The sequence below is a fragment of the Enhydra lutris genome, unplaced genomic scaffold (genome assembly GCF_002288905.1).
Source record: "Enhydra lutris kenyoni isolate GAN:26980312 unplaced genomic scaffold, ASM228890v2 scaffoldscaffold34, whole genome shotgun sequence".
Taxonomy (NCBI): domain Eukaryota; kingdom Metazoa; phylum Chordata; class Mammalia; order Carnivora; family Mustelidae; genus Enhydra; species Enhydra lutris.
Window position 1 is genome coordinate 9,096,741 of NW_019154118.1, and position 17,100 is coordinate 9,113,840.

General features: G+C 44.2%; 1 protein-coding gene across 2 annotated transcripts; it reads left to right on the plus strand.

The window, feature by feature from the left end:
* Positions 1 to 12,427: 12,427 nt before the first annotated feature.
* Positions 12,428 to 16,838, plus strand: LOC111153904 (prostate and testis expressed protein 2-like). Of its 2 annotated transcripts, XM_022513209.1 has the most exons (4): positions 14,357 to 14,479; positions 14,610 to 14,633; positions 14,994 to 15,134; positions 15,448 to 16,838. In XM_022513209.1, exons 1-4 carry the CDS (start codon positions 14,416 to 14,418, stop codon positions 15,648 to 15,650), a joined length of 432 nt encoding a protein of 143 aa, XP_022368917.1. In that variant the 5' UTR covers positions 14,357 to 14,415; the 3' UTR covers positions 15,651 to 16,838. The 2 variants fall into 2 exon arrangements, with proteins under 2 accessions (XP_022368918.1, XP_022368917.1); XM_022513210.1 differs by lacking the exons at positions 14,357 to 14,479; positions 14,610 to 14,633 and adding an exon at positions 12,428 to 12,494.
* Positions 16,839 to 17,100: the final 262 nt, after the last annotated feature.

Sequence of the window (17,100 nt, forward strand, 5' to 3'; positions counted from 1 at the left end):
GCTTAAGTTAATCCCTCCTTTGTGATATGTTTGCTTACCTCACCTGTTTGTTGACATTTTCAAACTCCTTCAACTGTAGCGGGTCTCTGTAGACTCATTATCTCTTGTCCCTGACATCTGCAATTGGTCCTTCTTTTAGTCTTGGAAAGAGAACACTGGCCTAAAGAAAAGCAAAATGAAAACAGCTCTTTGGATTCTGCTCCCCCACTGCCTTCTGCCAGCCTCCTTGTCCAGCTTGTCTGTATTTTCATTGCTGGCATTCCACCCGCATCACTATATTCAAACTGTGCTCTCAGATATTACTAATGTACTTCTTAATGGTCATCCCCAGGTGTTTTGCTCATTTCCCATTCTCTTATTTTTTTTGAGAGTGTTTGATAATTTATTCAGTAAGTATTGAACACTGTTAACCTTAAAAGTAAAACTGTCAGTTTTTTTTTTTTGCCGCCAAAAATGTTTATTTAGGAATAGCAGGGGATTGCAACTCAGGACATGCAAGATATAGGAAAACGATGGGCAAGTACACAGAACAAAGGAGAAGATTGTTCTTTTTATAACGAAAAGAAGGAAGTTGGGAATGGCGGCTGTTTTAAGCAAAAAGTTTATTGGAGTAAACGGGAAATTGGAAGTATTGTGGATTTTCATTGGCTGAGTGGTGGCAGTCTCTCATTGGCTAGACTGTTGCCAGCCGTGTAGGAAAAGCCTCCTTCCTTTTTCTGGGGTAGTCAAGTATAGGCTGCTTCTTTTTGGGAATGCAAGGCACATCTCTTCTTATTGGGGATCTACAATTGACAGTGAGTAGTGGTAGGACATGAGACCGTCCCTTTTTGGCCTCTCAGCTCCATCTTAAATGACATATCCTTTATTTGGTTTCACGATACCTGTGTTAGGTACTGTACTATGTGTCTTAGTGATTTGATGATGAATTAAAAGACATGATCCCGCTCCCTTATGAAGCTTCCAGTTAGATTGAAGAAAATTACATTTATCAAACAAGCACAGGTTATTATAAAATTACAGCTGTGTTCAGTGCTAAGGAGAGGCAAATGGTCTAACAAAAACATCTAATAAAGGGGAGATTTAACATAGTGCCTCTGAACAAAGAGCTAAAGGGTGAGTAGGGGAGATGTTGTGGAGGGGACAGATGGGGGTGAAAGGAGATTTCTAAGCAGAGGGAAAGCATTTGCAAAGGCCTGTTGGGGGTAGAAGCTTGGAAGATTAAAGAAATTGAAAAAGACCAGCAAAGAAACAGGGTAGAGATGAGACTGGAGAGGTAGGCAAGGGCCAGATTATGTAGATCATGTAGGCCAAGACAAAGAATTCGATCTTTATTGTAAGAACTATGGAAACTCTCTAAAGTGCAGATTTGGATGGGTTATATGACATACTCAGGTGTGGATTTGAAATTTCATCTTAGGTGCATTGAAAATGTGTTTGAGGAGGGCAAGATTATGTGAAGTCCAAATTGGAGGCAGTTGCTGTATTCTAGGCAGTAGATGGTTGTGGCTTAGGTTAGGACGTTAATAGCCAAAGATAGCAAGAAGAGGACAGATAGAGTTACTGGATAAAACCCTAAATGATGTGACCATGAATTGGCTGGGGTTGATGTATGAAAGAAGTCATCGATTATTTGTAGGTTTCTAGGTTTTGCAGCTGGATGCCATTTTCTGAGATAGGGAATATTGGAAGAAGACCATATTTTGAGAGACAGATTTTGGGCATGGTGAATTTGAGATGCCCTTGAGACATACAGGTGGAGGTAAGATTAGGCAGTTAGAAATCTGAGTGTAGAGGTTAGATGCAAGTTATGGCCTTGTAATATTTACGTGTGGGTGGATAGTTATTAAAGTAATGGGTGAGAATAAGATCTTCCAGGACAGAACATAGAGTGAAAAGAGAAGAAAGACTACTCTCTTCTTGAAACTCATCTGGTGAACTCTTTGAGACTTCTCTGTCCTGGTTCTCCTCTCATCTCCCTTCGCCTCTTAATTGTTGCAGGTTTCCAAAGCACAGTCCTTTGTCTCCCCCTTGGAGAGCTTAATAGTTGTTTTGTTTTGTTTTGTTTTTAAGATTTGATTTATTTGAGAGAGAGAGCAGGGGGAGGGGCAGAGGAAAAGGAATCTCAACAGACTCCCTGCTGAGTGCAGAGCCCATTATGAGGCTCAGTCTCTCACCCATGAGATCATAACCTAAGCTGAAATCAAGAGTCGGATGCTTAACTGACTGAGCCACCCAGGTGCCCTGAGAGCTTAATAGTGTTATTGCTTCCATCAATTTTATATGAGATAATTTCAAAATCTTTATTTCCAACTCTTACCTCTTTACTGGTTTTTAAAATTGATCTTAGCTGTGTACTAAGATTTCTAGTTGAGTATCTTCGTCTTCCCAAATACAACATATCTAAAATACTATTATTTGTTTCCCTCTGGATTCACCCTTATGATACCATATTCCTTTCAGTAGTAACATCATTTCCTCAGGCTTCCAACACTTAAGAAGTGATCATTTTTTAACTCTTTCTCATCCTCATATATCTTACAGTTACCAAGTTTGTGGTTTGCATATAAGTTCTTCGGCTCTGTAGCCTTTCACCCCCTTAATAGGGTCTTTCACTGAGCAAAAGTTTTACCTTTTGATTAAGTCCATTTTATCAACTTTCCCTTTTATGGATCATACATTTAGTGTACAGTCTTTAACATTTCTTGCAAAGCTGGTCTCATGGTGATAAACTCCTTTAGCATTTGCTCGTCTGGAAGATTCTATCTCTCCTTCAATATTAAAGGATAATTTTGCTGGGTAAAGTGTTCTTGGTTGGCGGGTTTTTCTCTCAGCATTTTAAATAGATTGTGCCACTTTCTTTTGGTCTGTGAAGTTTCTGTTAAGAAATCTGCTGATAGTCTTCTCTTTTACATACCAATTTGTTTTTTCTCACTGCTTTTAACATTCTCTTGTTGTCTTTAATTCTGACACTTTGGTTACGTGTCTTGGTGGGGTCTCCTGGTTCATCTTATTTGGAACACTCTGGCTTCCTGGATCTGGATGTCTATTTCCTTCCTGAGGTTAGGAAAGTTTTCAGCCGTTATTTCTTTAAATAAGTTTTCTGCCCCTTTCTCACTCTCTTCTTTGGGGAATCCTGTGATATGAATGTTGGCCTGCTCGGTGTTTTCCCATAAGTCTCTTAAGCTGTCTTCACTTGCTTTAATTTGTTTCGTTTGTTTTGCTGCTGTCATTGGGTGTGTTCCACTGATACTTTCTAATGCTTTATCTAGTGTGCTCTTGGACCCCCGATGTATTTTTCAGTGCATTATTGTATTCTTTAGCTCTGTGACTTATAGTTTATATCTCTGTTAAAATTCTCACTTTGTTCATTTATTCTTCTGTCAAACCTAGTGAGGATCTTTATGACCATCAGGTTAATCACTTATCTCTGTTTCCTTAATATCTTTTTCTGATGTTTTTGGTAACTTTGCTGGTAACTGTGCTGTGCCCTGAGATTGGTAGCTCCCAAGAATTATCTCTCCATTTGTTACAGTCTCATGGGACCATGAACACAAGTTCCACTGGCCACCAGGGCCAGGCAACTAGGTGTAATCCCAGAGTGGGATACCAGTCAAGTAGACTAACTCCCCTCCAGGAGATACCGATGAATAGTACAGCAGAGGGAGAATAGGAAGAAAGTGCCTTCCCTCTAAGGTCTCTGGAAAGGATTAGAGTCAGCCCTTAGATGTGTGTTTAATTAGAAGCCTGCTCCTTAGGCCACAGCTATGAACACAAGCTAATAGGTCTCTTTCACAGAAAGACTGAGCGCCTCACTCTATTGCCTCTTTGCTATGTCCTGGGAAGGTAGTAGCTAGTTAAGAAATCTTTCTACAATCCTGTGGGACCCACGAGTGTAAGTCACTGGCTACCAGGCAATCTAGAGATGTCCCCTAGGCAGCAGGTACAAATATCAGGGCACCAGGAGACAGTATAAGTTCCTATGCAGGAGATACTAGTGTCCTGGAGCAAGGCAGAGGATTGGCACAAAGAGAGTATCTATAGGCGTCTGTCTTGGTATGTGTTTCAGTAGGTCCATAGCTGAATGCTAAATCAGAAGCTTTCCCATCAGGCAGATGCTTTAAGATAAGCAAGTAAGTCTCTTTCTCCAGATGTCTTGATACTTTGCCATTGGCTGCCTTTGTACTGGGCTCTAGAGTGGGTGATTCTGCACGAGCTCTTTAAGAAGTGTTTCTCAGTTTCAAATAGACTTGTGGATCTCATGGACACCAGCCTCGCTGGCTTTCCAAATCAGATATTTTGAGGACTGTCTTTCAACGCAGGTCTTTAAAGTCAGGGTATCAGGTGTATGGTTCAAACCCTTCATTCCTCAAGGAGAAACTTGGGTTCGTGAGTGCCCTCTTGAATATAGGTCACTGTGTGGGGGGTGAGGAGGGGAGCATTTGTGACATGTCTCAGCTTCTCCTACCACTTCATGTCTGTCTGTCTGTTTGTTTGTCTGTTTGTTTTTCTCATTCACCCAGTGTGTGGGAGCTGCTTAGCTAGTTTTGGGGTTTCTTTCAGAGGATCTTTTTCCATATGTAGTTATAGATTTGGTGTGTCTGTGGGAACAGGTTGAGTACAGGATCCTACTACACCAGCTTGAACTGAAACCTCCATTTGGATTTATCTGTAATGTTTTTGAGTGACTCTCTGTAGCTCCTTTGGCGGTTGCTCTAGGTATTATAGATGCATAACTGATCACTGTCTACAGGTGTTGTCATTTTACCAGTCAGAATGAAGTATAGAAACCTACCTCCTTTTATGCCCCTTTATAATGCAATCCATCATTTATAATGTAATTGTCTTAAATATTTCCTTTTTCGGGGCGCCTGGGTGGCTCAGTGGGTTAAGGCCTCTGCCTTCGGTTCGGGTCATGATCCCAGGGTCCTGGGATCGAGCCCCACATTGGGCTCTCTGCTCTGCAGGGAGCCTGCTTCCTCCTCTCTCTCTTTCTCTGCCTGCCTCTCTGCCTACTTGTGATCTCTGTCTGTCAAATAAATAAATAAAATCTTAAAAAAAAATATTTCCTTTTTCATACATTAAGAACCACGTCAGACAATATCATAATTTTTGCTTTCTCTGTCAAATGGAATTTTGAAAACTCAAATGGGAAGGAAAGTCTATTATATTGATCCATTTATTCTCTTACTGTGTTTTTATTTCCTCTTGACTTTCCAAGAACAGCATTTCCTATGAGCTTTCTTTTTTTTTTTTTAAAGATTTTATTTAGTTATTTGACAGAGATCACAAGTAGGCAGAGAGGCAGGCAGAGAGAGAGAGGAAGGGAAGCAGGCCCCCTGCTGAGCAGAGAGCCCGATGCGGGGCTCGATCCCAGGACCCTGAGACCATGACCTGAGCCGAAGGCAGAGGCTTAACCCACTGAGCCACCCAGGCGCCCCTCCTATGAGCTTTCTTTAGCCATTCTTCTAGGGTAAGTCCCCTGGCAACATGTTCTCCCCAGTTTTCTTGATCTGAGAATGTCTCATTTCTCACTTTCATTCCTAACGTGTATTTTTGCTGAATACAGGATGGCTCTTCTCTTTCAGTACTTGGAAAATGTTCTTCTTTCCAGCCTCCATAGTTTCTGATGAGGAATCTCTTACTTGAATTGAAAATGTCATTTCTTTCTTACTGCTCTCAAAATTTTTTTCCTTTGTCTTTAGTTTTCCGAAGGTCGGCTCTGATGTGTCTTGGTGTGGATTTCTTTTCTCTCTGGCTTGTGGGAACAAGCAGGGTGCTTTTGTGTGGTGTTTTCGCCTGCTTCGTGTAGCTTCCTCATGTGTGTCCGTCAGTACCCAGTTGACTCCTTGAGAGGGATCGTCTCCAGATCTCAGAGTTCTCTGTGTACTCTCTCTTCTAGTTCCTGCATCTGTGAGCTCTAGCCACCTTGGTCTTCCCAAACTGTCAGTTTTGTCTCTTCAACTCAGGCATACTTCTGTAGCCTGCGAACTCTTCAGGTAGAAGCTGGAGCCGTCTTAGAGCTGACCTCATTTATTTTCCATGCCTCGGGAATCACTGACCTACACTACCTCATATCCAATGCTTGGAGAGCCATGTATTGTAATCTATTCCTTTATTAACATGCTTTGGGCAGGAGGGTAAATCTGGCCCCTGTTAAACCATTTTGATCAAAATCAGAAGAACTGTGTAAATGCAATTTGAAAGGATTAAAAGTCAACGGGTGGGTCAGATACCACCCAGTTTGTGCTGGGCAGCTCAGACCTCATGGAATCTTGGTGGCCCATGGTCAGGTGTTTAGTTTTACTAAGGTCCAGCAGCAGGGCAAGGGCTGTTCTCAAAAGGAGGGCAGTTATCTGTAGAGGATGGCCGAGCCTTGCTCCGAAGTTCTAGGAGGGCTGTGCTCCACTTGACCTGTAGGTGCCTGCCGGGGGCTCCAGACATCATCCCCGTCTGCCGCTGCCACCTTGTGTACCGCTGGATGGGCTGATCGGACGGCCCCGGGGCAGAGCAGCTGGCCCGGAAGCCTGGAACTGCCACAGGGCCTTCTGTTCTCTGGGCCTTGCTCAGAGCTGGCAGTGTTTTGGTCACTTGGCAAATGGGAGTGATGAGCGCAGCCAAATGAGGAATATGTTGCCTCCAAAATCCAAGACACCCACAAGCCAATGGACCTACTTTTGTGTTGTAGGAGGGCCCTGATAAAACAATGAACTTATTCTTCACCTTGCAAGGGATCTCTCAACATGTCTCATGTCACTGAACCCCTAGAAATTTCACTGAGTTAGAAGGCTCCTGAATTTTTATTGGACTTACTCCTTCTGACATGCAAATGTGTTACCAATATGTCTGGAGTACTTGCTGCTTCTTGCTGTCTAGGTCCAATTAGCATTATATCATGACTGTAATAGGACCAGTGTGATACCTTCTGGAAGGGAAGGGTAATGAAGATCCCCCTACGAACGAAATTGACATAGGGTTGGAGAGTTGTTTTACTCATGAGGCAGGATAGTAAAGATGTATTTCTGGCCTTGCCAGTTGAAAGCAGAATGCTCCTGGTGGGCGTGTGGACAGAGATGGAGAAAAAAACATTTGCTGGATCAGTAGCTGCACCCCAGCTACCAGGGGATGTGTTCAGTTGCTCAGACAATGAAACTGCATCTGGTAGAGCAGCTGCAGTTGAGTCACCACCTGGCTAAGCTTATAATCAACCACTGCCGTTATCCACGTGCATCTGTCATCTGCACAGGCCAGTTGGGAGAGTTGAATGGGGATGTGGTGGGAATCACTTCTCTGTATCCTTCATATCCTTGATGTTGGCACTAATCTCTGCAGTCCCTCCCGAGATTTAACTTCAGTTTACTATTTTCCTAGGTGGAGGAATTTTTTTTTTAAAGATTTTATTTATTTATTTGACAGAGATCACAAGTAGGCAGAGAGGGAAGCAGGCTTTCTGCTGAGCGGAGAGCCCAATGCAGGGCTTGATCCCAGGACCCTGGGATCATGACCTGAGCCTAAGGCAGAGGCCTTAACCCACTGAGCCACCCAGGTGCCCCTAGGTGGAGGAATTTTTAATGGCTTCTGTTTGACCTTTCCTGGAGTAGCTCACACTCCATAGTCAGGGAACCGATGAAGGGATTCTGACACCTAAGTATCTCTATTCCAAGTATGCATTTTGAAATTGGAAAAATAAACACAGGAAGGGTTCAGGGACCCACTGGAGCTAAAACTCCATTGATCACCTGAGCTTCCTAAGCTCCTGCTCTGACTGGCAGGCCACAGTGATATTTTGGGTCTCTTGGAATTTGTGTCATTTCAGAGTCGGTTTCTAGTAGTCTCTGAAAGGTTTGAATATTTCCTTTTCCCCAGTGCGCAGTTCCCTTGGTAAACAGCCATAGGTCTCTTTGGGCATGGCTGGGATGAATATTTAAGCAAAATAAGTTAGAGAAAGACAAGTACCATATGATTTCACTCATATGTGGAATTTAAGAAACAAAACAAATGCGCAAAGGAGAAAAAGAGAAACAAACTAAGAAACAGACTCTTAACTAGAAAATCAACTGATGGTTAGCAGAGGGGAGCTAAGTTGGGGGATGGGGAAAATGGGTGATGGGGATTATAGAGTATACTTACTATGATGAAAAAATACAACGCAATGCCATGTAAAAGAAAATAAAAAATTAAATTTAAACAAGAAAGCTAAGCTTAAGCCTAGAATGTCAGTTCTAAGCCTCATATATTCCCAGATTAATGGTGAGAAATTATCTGCGCTCTTCAGAAATCTAAATTTCCATAATGATATTTTCCTGTGAAAACCATTAGCCATCACTTTCCTCAGTGCTGTGTGCATTGCCTTCTCTCATCTGCCTCGCTAGCACCATTTCTCAAACCTTAATAACTACACAGGGAATTTTTTTCTCTCTCAGATAAGTGGTCAGAAATATACCTGCTGCTGTTGGTCAGGCCAGATACTGATCCCAGGGTGGTTAAGGGCTTGTCTTCAGCTGCTTTGGAACATAGGCAGTGTCTAATCCAGGTCTCAGAGGCTTCCTGTCACTCTGGCTGCCCCTCTGCCCCAGGGCTGACCACCTCAGTGGCTTGATCTGGGAACGATTCTCCTCCCTGGGCTTTGTGTCTGTGTCCCTTGTAAACCCTCCTTTAGAGGGCTTCTCTTGCAAGTTTATTTGAGAGCAAAGGGGATTTGTATTAACATCTTCACTTCTATGCCAGTTAAATGTTGATGTCCCATTGTTGCTTCAGCTCCACTGGAACTCTCTTATTCAACTAGATCTTAGCCAGTTCCCGGAATTCTTTGGCTGTATAGTTGACTCTTGAACAACACGGGTTTGAACTGCACTTACATACAGATTTTTTTTTCAACAAGTATACCTATAGTACTATAAATGTATTTTGTCATCTTAATGTTTTTCTTAATAACATTTCTCTTCTCCACCTTTATTGTAAGAATACAGTATATAATGCATATAGTATACAACACGTATTAATCAACCATTTAAGTTATCCATAGGCTTTCAGTCAACAGTAGGCTAATTAGTAAAGTTCTGGGGTAGTCCAAGGTAAATGTGTATTTCTGACTGTGTGGGGGGTTGGTGCCACTGACCTCCACGTTTTTCAAGGGTCAGCTGTACTAATCATAATCATAAGCATCTAATGAACATATTCTTGTAGTAGACACTCTTCTAAACCGTTCACATGAATCATCAAATTTCATTGTCACAAAATCCCTATGAGGTTAGCATAATTATTTTTAAAATTAACTTAATTACCAGCATGAGTTTATACTATAATTAGTGTAATTATTTTTCTCTTTTAAAAAGATTTATTTAGGGGTGCCTGGGTGGCTCAGTGGGTTAAAGCCTCTGCCTTCGGCTCAGGTCATGATCCCAGGGACCTGCTCTGCTCAGCAGGGAGCCTGCTTCCCCGACCCCCACGCCCCCACCCCCACCTGCCTCTGCCTACTTGTGATCTCTGTCAAATAAATAAATAAAATCTTAAAAAATATGTATTTATTTATTTCAGAGAGTGAGAGCACAAGTGGGCCGGAAGGGCAGAGGGAGAGGGAGAAGTAGGCTCTCTGCTCAGTGGATCCTATCTTTTTCAAGCAACAGAGTCCCTGGTGATCGATTGCCAACCCATGGCTGCAAAAAAGACCTGGCTGAAATTCTGAAACTGATATTTTTTTAACCACATTTTAAGACTGGATGTTCTTAATATTCTCTTTCAAAGAAGGGAGACAGCAAGCTGGATTTGTTATGCTCACCTCACAAATCTGAAAAATAGAAGTGGGAGCAACTCTTGCAGTTACATAAACATTTGTGACTCGGCGGTTATCAGACCATCCAGACTTTTTTATGCAACCAAAAGCTTCCAAAGCAGCTGCTTTAGATTTATAGAACTTGGCTGTCCAGAGTGAGTGAACAGTTTTGATTCTTAAATGGTCTCTGTGTCCTAGGGCAGAACATGTTGTTTGTAATAACAGGGACAATTTTTGGTCCGAAGTCCTGGAAATCGGTCGAGAACGGCTGTTCGGGGGTGGCTGATCGGAGCCTCCTATCCTGTACTCATCAGTCCGAAGTGTGCTGGGCAACGACCAGAGCAACGGGCTGGAAGGCGGTAGGAGGCTGGGGCAGTGGAACAGGGAATGGTCTCAAGGCAAAGCCCTCCCTGCCTTGGTGACTGAGATCCTGCTGATTCCATCTAAAATGAGCCTCAAGAAAGGGGGTCACGCAGAAAGCTTTAGGGGGTGTCCTGGTGAAAAAGCCCATCGTTACTCATGGCCTCTCCACAATCGATCCCCTGTCAACTATGTTAGGTGAATTAAGGTCCTAAGCGGTGTGCATGGTAAGAGCTGAACCAACGAGAAGGGGTGACTCAGAGTTCATGTCTGACCCCTAATTCCTGTTCCTTGCTTCTGTCGCCGGTCACACATGACCTGACAGCTGAGGGGACCCGGATCAGGATCTCTCTCTGCCTTGACGTTGTGACAGAATTTCAGTTCAGTCCCATCTCTTAAGCATAAAAGGAAGACATGGGGCTCTGTGGCTTCTATGCCCAACACATTGACCCGTTTCAGAAAATGGTACCTTCCAGGCTGCTATAGCTAGAAAGTCTGGATGACAGTTAAAGCGGAGAAGGGAGGCTAGGTCAGGAGGCTGATTTGAGTTGAGTATGGGGGAGGGGGCCAGAGGATTCTGGGGTGAGACCCAGGCCTGCAGGGCAGTGCTGTGGGCTGGGTCCAGTGGCTAGAGGGAGCGTGGGTCTGAGGCAGGCCTCGGGGGACTGCAGGCCAGGAGAGCTAGTCAGCCAGACCCCATGTCCCCAGCAGACCTGCGAGTGAGGCAGGTTTGCTGTCACATGCGGAAGAAGTGGTCACAGAGAAGAAATGGGACTGGATATCCATCTCACACTTCCTTCTTCCTGCCAGTGTGGGAGCTCGACGGGAGCCCTGTAATACAGCAAGTCTCCCTCTTCTCCCGGACTCCCCTGGGACCAGATGATCCCACTCTCAGGTGGGCTCCCTACTGAGCAGGGCTAGGAGAAGTGCTTGTTGGAGGTTGGCAGAAGTAGTGAAGAGTTATTGTGGAATGCAGGGAACATTCTTTGGGTTTGGGTGGGGCAGAGGTGGCTTCTGTTTTTATTTTCTTTTTCCCTGCATCCCCTACCCTTTCACAGTCCTCCTATAGGGGCAAGGGGAACCCACCCTGGGACTGACTACAAAGGAGCCGAATGTGGTTCTCCTCCATCTGCAGATATAGGGCATGGGTTCAGAGTGAGCCTCTGGGCAGGGCAGGAGCAGGACAGCATGTCCTACAACCTCCCATGGAGGAAGGGGCAGCAGAGTGGAAAGGCTTTGAATAGGAGCCAGGAGAGGAGGGGAGAAGGTGCAGATTCTCAGCCCCGAGACGGGGGAGGGACGGCAACCTGCTTCCAGGGGTTCAGACAAGGAGCGGGGAGGAAAAGACTGGCTACAGGGCACATCGTCTCTATCTGTGGGAGGGACAGGTGGCCACAGGTGTCCAAGGTCAGTCTGGGGCCCACACTGAGATCCTCAGGTGAGGGATTGAGGGGCTAAGCAGTGGCCAAAGCTTCTGGCGCAGTCTGGAAGGCAGACTCGGGTGTTCACCTTTTAAAAGGGATTGACCAGGAGCCCAGCTCCTGAATCTCCCGCCATCTCTGGGCCTCTCTTTCTAGGAGGGGAAGACAGGTTCGATGACAAAGGTGCCCTTCCCACAACAACAAATCACAGCCTCACACATACCACGTCAAGCATGACAGTTGTTATGAACGTGAACCTGTGGTACATGCACAGAAGAATTCTTGCATGGAGCTATGGCACCGTTCCACAGTTTTCCTCAGATTTGGAAGCACAAAGGGAGTTTTAGGTACTTCTTAGGAGTTTGGCATATTTCCACAATTTCTGTTCCTTTTCTTCCATGTAGAATGTTGTCCAAAGTTGCCTGATGAACACAGGAGAGAGATACATTGCACAAACTTTGGGATTCAGTGCCGATTTTAATCCCTGGTTGCCCAGATCCTGGTGCAGGAACATCCTTCCAGCCAGAACACGGGGTCCTTTGCTTCCAAGCAGAAGCTTGGTTTCCCAACTCAGACCCTCTGAACTTCTGTGCATGGATTGGTGCCTGTGTCTCACATGGTCCAAATGCAAGACTCACGAATGTGGTCCCTATGGGAATTACTTGGACAGTGGCTCATAAGTCTTAGATCCCAACCAGGCTTGTGGGACACCCTATTTTTAGTGGGAGTTCATTTGTGAATGTTTTCTCTGCCAGGCAGAGAGAGATTCTTTTTTTATTTTAATTTTATTATTTTATTTTTTTAATGGAGAAAGGCTTTTTCTTACCTGTTCTCCCTTCGTCTCTCCCCACAGTCATCTCCAGTCCTGGGAACCTTCTCCAGATTGTAAAAAGAAGGAAACAGCATGGTAAAATGGGAAGATATCGGCCCACCCAGTCCAACAGGTAAACACCTTGTTCCCAGGGGAAAAATACTTCCACTCCATGTGCCCTTGGGCTTCAACTGGAAGAAGAGGTCCATTCTTTCTAACCTACGTGCTTGTTCAGAAAATCCAAAGAAATCAAGTGCATAACATGCCCGAAGAAGGTTTGACACCAAGTAGGGTCTTCCTGACCATTATCCACACATGAATTTTTATTTCTTTTTTAGATTTTATTTCTTTATGAGAGAGAGAGCATGTGTTGGTGGGGAGGGCCAGAGGGAGAGGGACAAGCAGACTCCCTTGGCAAGCAAGAGCCCTACTCAGGACTCAGTCCCAGGACCACGAGACCTTTACCTGAGCCGAAGGCAGACACCTAACCGACTGAGCCCCCAGGCGCCGCTCCATATGTGAATTTCTTAAGTTCCAACACCTCCATCTGATGTAGCTCTGGCAGTCGTTGTTTCTACCTGTGAGGTCCCAGAGGCACAGAGAAGGGAGAAACTTGTTGAAGATCCCATGGCCGGTAGGTAGCACACTTCGCCTTCCATCCCAGATGCAGAGGGAAGATTATGCGGGGAATCACACTTGGGGTAGCCTGCTTCTGGTTCTGGGAAGGAGCCCAGTCAAGATAAATGGGCCCCACACTCACTCTTCCCCCAAGACAGGAAGCTGCCATTACCCATGCCTGTCTTCTGTGTGGTGACCACCAACCGCAAGGTAGACAAGGACTGTCATCCTGCGATCTGGGAATTAGGGGCTGTCCGTATGGCGGGACCGTTCCCTTGTGCCTCTCAGGTTAACAATGACAACAGTGCACTCGTGTTTTCATCAGATAGTTTGATTATCTGAGAGGTGCAAGGCATCCTTCTAGGTGCTGAGGAGAGAGCAGTGGACATGACACAGGAAAATCTTGCATTCATGGCACTTTCGTCCTTGAGAGGGCAAGAGACAAGAAACATAAATAAGGAAAAGCCATCAAATGACAAACTGGGCCAAACACGTGGGAGAAAACAGGAAAGGGACAGGGCGAGCGCGGTCAGGGAGCTTTGTGCATACATACAGATAGTTCGTGTTTGCCGGGAGTGCGCTGGCGAGCCTCACTAATCAACTGACACTTCGTGGATGAAAGAGGGAGGGACACCTGTGGGCGCGATCTGCAGGAAGGGAGGCAAAGACAGAGAACTGATGGGAAAACCCCTTTCCAGGCCTCCCTGCTCCTTTCCTTCCCTCACAATCCATTTCTAGTGACTCATCCAAATATGTCTTCCTCTCTCCCCGTCACCCTCCGTGTAAGTCTCTCCCACTGTAATCATTTCTGGTCTTTGTCTCCTTTGGACAAATTAATGAATAAAGCTCAAGGGACACAGATCTAAACCTCTTCACCACTTCTTGAACTGCCCCATCCGTCTCTCAGAGGCGTGCTATGCTGGGCAGGTGGACCACATCTATAGTCCCAGGCTCTGGTCCTGATGACCCACTTTGGCGGGGTGGGGGGGTAGTACCGCTGGAGGTCGCCCTGAGGCCAGTGTCCAGGATGCTTCTACCTGAAAGGGCCTGAGCAGCTCCATCACAGATGCTCAGTGATTCCAGCTCTGTCATATGGGAAAGGCTGTCTTGCGGACATGGGGTTAGTCACGCTCTTTGCAGACCAACATCCAGAACTACAGGGGAAGTGAAGAGGTACTAGCGAGAGAGATTCTCCACCAGCGTTAATGAGTACCTCATGCTGGATCTAATAAAATGAAAGGGGGTGTCTGGATGGCTGAGTTCTGAATATCTAGAGGCATGCAAATGCAGACAGGATGTACCCTCTCCTGGGAACATTGTAGAGAGGATTCAGGCGGCTTGATCTGAAATTTATGATTCTGTGATCTAGTGGGATGCCTGAGGGCAGGTGATGCGAATAAATAGAGCTGGAGCCTCCCTCCAGGATCATCCCTGGAATGGGTCCCAGGATGTTCCAGTTGCTTCTGCTGGGCACATTCACAGTGCTCTTCATGGATGAAGGTAAAGCCTGGTGAGGGAGGCAGAGATGGGTGGCGAGAGACTATGTGGGAAGAAGAGGAAGGTCGTTTCTAACCTTAACTTTTTGGGCTGCTGTACAATGGCTTAAGGAGATTTCTTCTTCTCTTCATAGGAAACCGAGTCCTGACATCAAGATGTATGGTGTAGTTGGTTTGCAGTTTTTGGATAAATAATGCTGCAATGAGAGGGGATACTCCTGATTTTTTCAAACATTGTCTCTCTACCCTCCCTGAAATATTCCACTCTCCTCACTCACTGCTCTAGTGTCTTTTTTCTGTCCCCGGCCTTGGGCAAAGGAGGGAGGAGGCTTGAATCCCTGGGGTCATAGCTGTCACCCACTCAAGGGAGTGAGGACCCCAGGCAGGAGCTGGGAAGGTTGTCAGCTTCCTTCTTGTGAGGTCTACACCTTGCCAGTGTAACTTGATAGTGGGATAGGCTTCTGAAGCTGAATTACTTAACCTAGAACTCTGCTTTAAAATTTCCTCTCTTTATTTAGTGGTTCGATTTTGCTATCAATGTGCCCGCTTTGATGGATACAGATGCCTCACTGGCTTGAAAAAGTGCTGGAAAGTCAATCTAACAATTTACAGAAGGAGTTGTACCATAGATCACTACTACTACGATGATCGAATTACTGGTAAGTGCAGGTTATAGAGAGACACAAAACTGTACCAGTGGTCCCCACCTTCCCTGATGTCAAGGTGTGGAGGCTTAACTGAGACCATGGGAGAGGCTGGGGAAAGTGGAATTCTCATAAACTACTTGGTGTGGAGCCTGAGTGGGAGGCAGATGTCTTTTGTCTGGTCCTGTCTAGAGAGATGATGAAATGTAGGCACAGCTTTGGGGGCTCATTCCTGTCCACAGAAAACCAGTGAGGTTCTGAGATGTCATTGCTAAGAAGATGGTGTGATTAAACAAGGTGATCACATTTGCTTTTTTTCTCTCCTTAGGGAGAGCTCTGTATCGTTATTCGGAACTGTCGTGTAAACCTTGTGAAGAGGGAATGGTTCAAGTATACCATGACTTACTGAAAGAAACAATTTGCTGCAATCATAAGGACATGTGTAATAACGGCAACATAAATTTAGATACTACAGTGGTATTTGGAAGAGGGATAGATAACATGACTGATGTGATAAAAGATAGAAGATAAACACATGCTTAAGATTTTAAACCATATAGGAATGCACATCTTAAATAATACTTTCCCCTTCCCCTAAAATAGACCAAGAGTATAGGGGCACCGGAGTGGCTCAGTCTGAAGAGCATGGGATTCTTGATCTCAGGATTGTGAGTTCAAACCCCATGTTGGGTGTAGAGATTACTTAAATAAATAAACTTAAGGGGAAAAAAAGAAAAGAAAAAGATAGTATAAAAGGAAATAGAACATAAAGTAGAAAATTATACACACAAATTTACAAACACCATAAAACAATATAACAGCATTGACTTAACATATCAGCCAAATTAAAAAGATTTTAGTTTAGTAAACAGAGCAAAATCTAACTCTTATGATGATTTAGAAATATGACCGAGTCAAAACAATTCGGAATGTGTAAATATAAATGAATAGGAAAATACATATTAAAAACCCATATTGAGTATGAGCCTATTTATGGGCTCAAAATCATCAAAAGAGATAATATACTTTATATTATTAAAGTCAGTAATGTACCATAAAGATATAAATTATTAAAACAGGCAGCCAATACCAGAGCAATGACTTTTCTTAACAACTCTCCTATAGAAATTGTAGGAGGTACGATGAAAAAAAGAAATGCATGCTAATCATCAGTCATGTGCGTAAATAATTAGCAAGGGGATTGAAGACATATACAACATGATTATTAAGGTAAATCTTATAAAACTATATCTAATCCTGAACCCAGATAATAGAGAACTTGGCTTTTCAAATGCACACGGAACATTCACAAAGATTGGTCACGTATATTTGCCCTGTGGAGGATAGAGTTGATTTACATCTGACCTGTAGAAGGTTCATATTTTCCTCAGTACATGTTTGGAATTTTGGCCAGGATAAAAACCTTTATGATGTGCTCTTTAAAGTCTGAAACTCCCCTGGTGACTCCCAGCATCATTTTATTTACTGATCTAAATAAACTGTTTTCCAGCCTGGCTTGATCACATGGTTACAGATATAATGCCATCCTCCCCACCAACCACATGCACCCTCATTAAGAACTTCTGTTTAAAATAGCCCTGATGCTGAGATTCCTGACACAGATTGTGGTTGTGTAATCCCGTGACAGAGAGCAGTCTGTATGTAAATGAGGACTCCTGGGAGCTTGTGCATGGAATGTCTCTTGGATTTCCTAATTTTTGTCTGTATTCTTCTTCTTTTGCTGCACTGTATCCTCAGTCTTTAAATAAAAGCTATATTCAGTATGCACTATAAGTATGTTCCTAGAGAATAAGTGTGTTCTGTGAAGTCTGATGAGGTTTTCCAGATACCTAAATTTGGGAAATCTTTGCAAGCCCTCAAAGAAATACTCGATAAATTCCAGGAAATAGAAATAATATAAGCAATATTCACTTACCACATGCAATAAAGTAGAAGTTAAAAATAAGACCAAAAAGATGCC

What these genes read in the sequence shown, in the direction of transcription:
- LOC111153904 (XM_022513209.1), top strand. Translation starts at nt 14,416, where the DNA reads ATGGGTCCCAGGATGTTCCAGTTGCTTCTGCTGGGCACATTCACAGTG. An exon ending in AGTGCTCTTCATGGATGAAG is followed by an intron (nt 14,480 to 14,609) that starts GTAAAGCCTGGT and finishes TTCTCTTCATAG; the next exon opens with GAAACCGAGTCCTGACATCA. An exon ending in CTACGATGATCGAATTACTG is followed by an intron (nt 15,135 to 15,447) that starts GTAAGTGCAGGT and finishes TTCTCTCCTTAG; the next exon opens with GGAGAGCTCTGTATCGTTAT.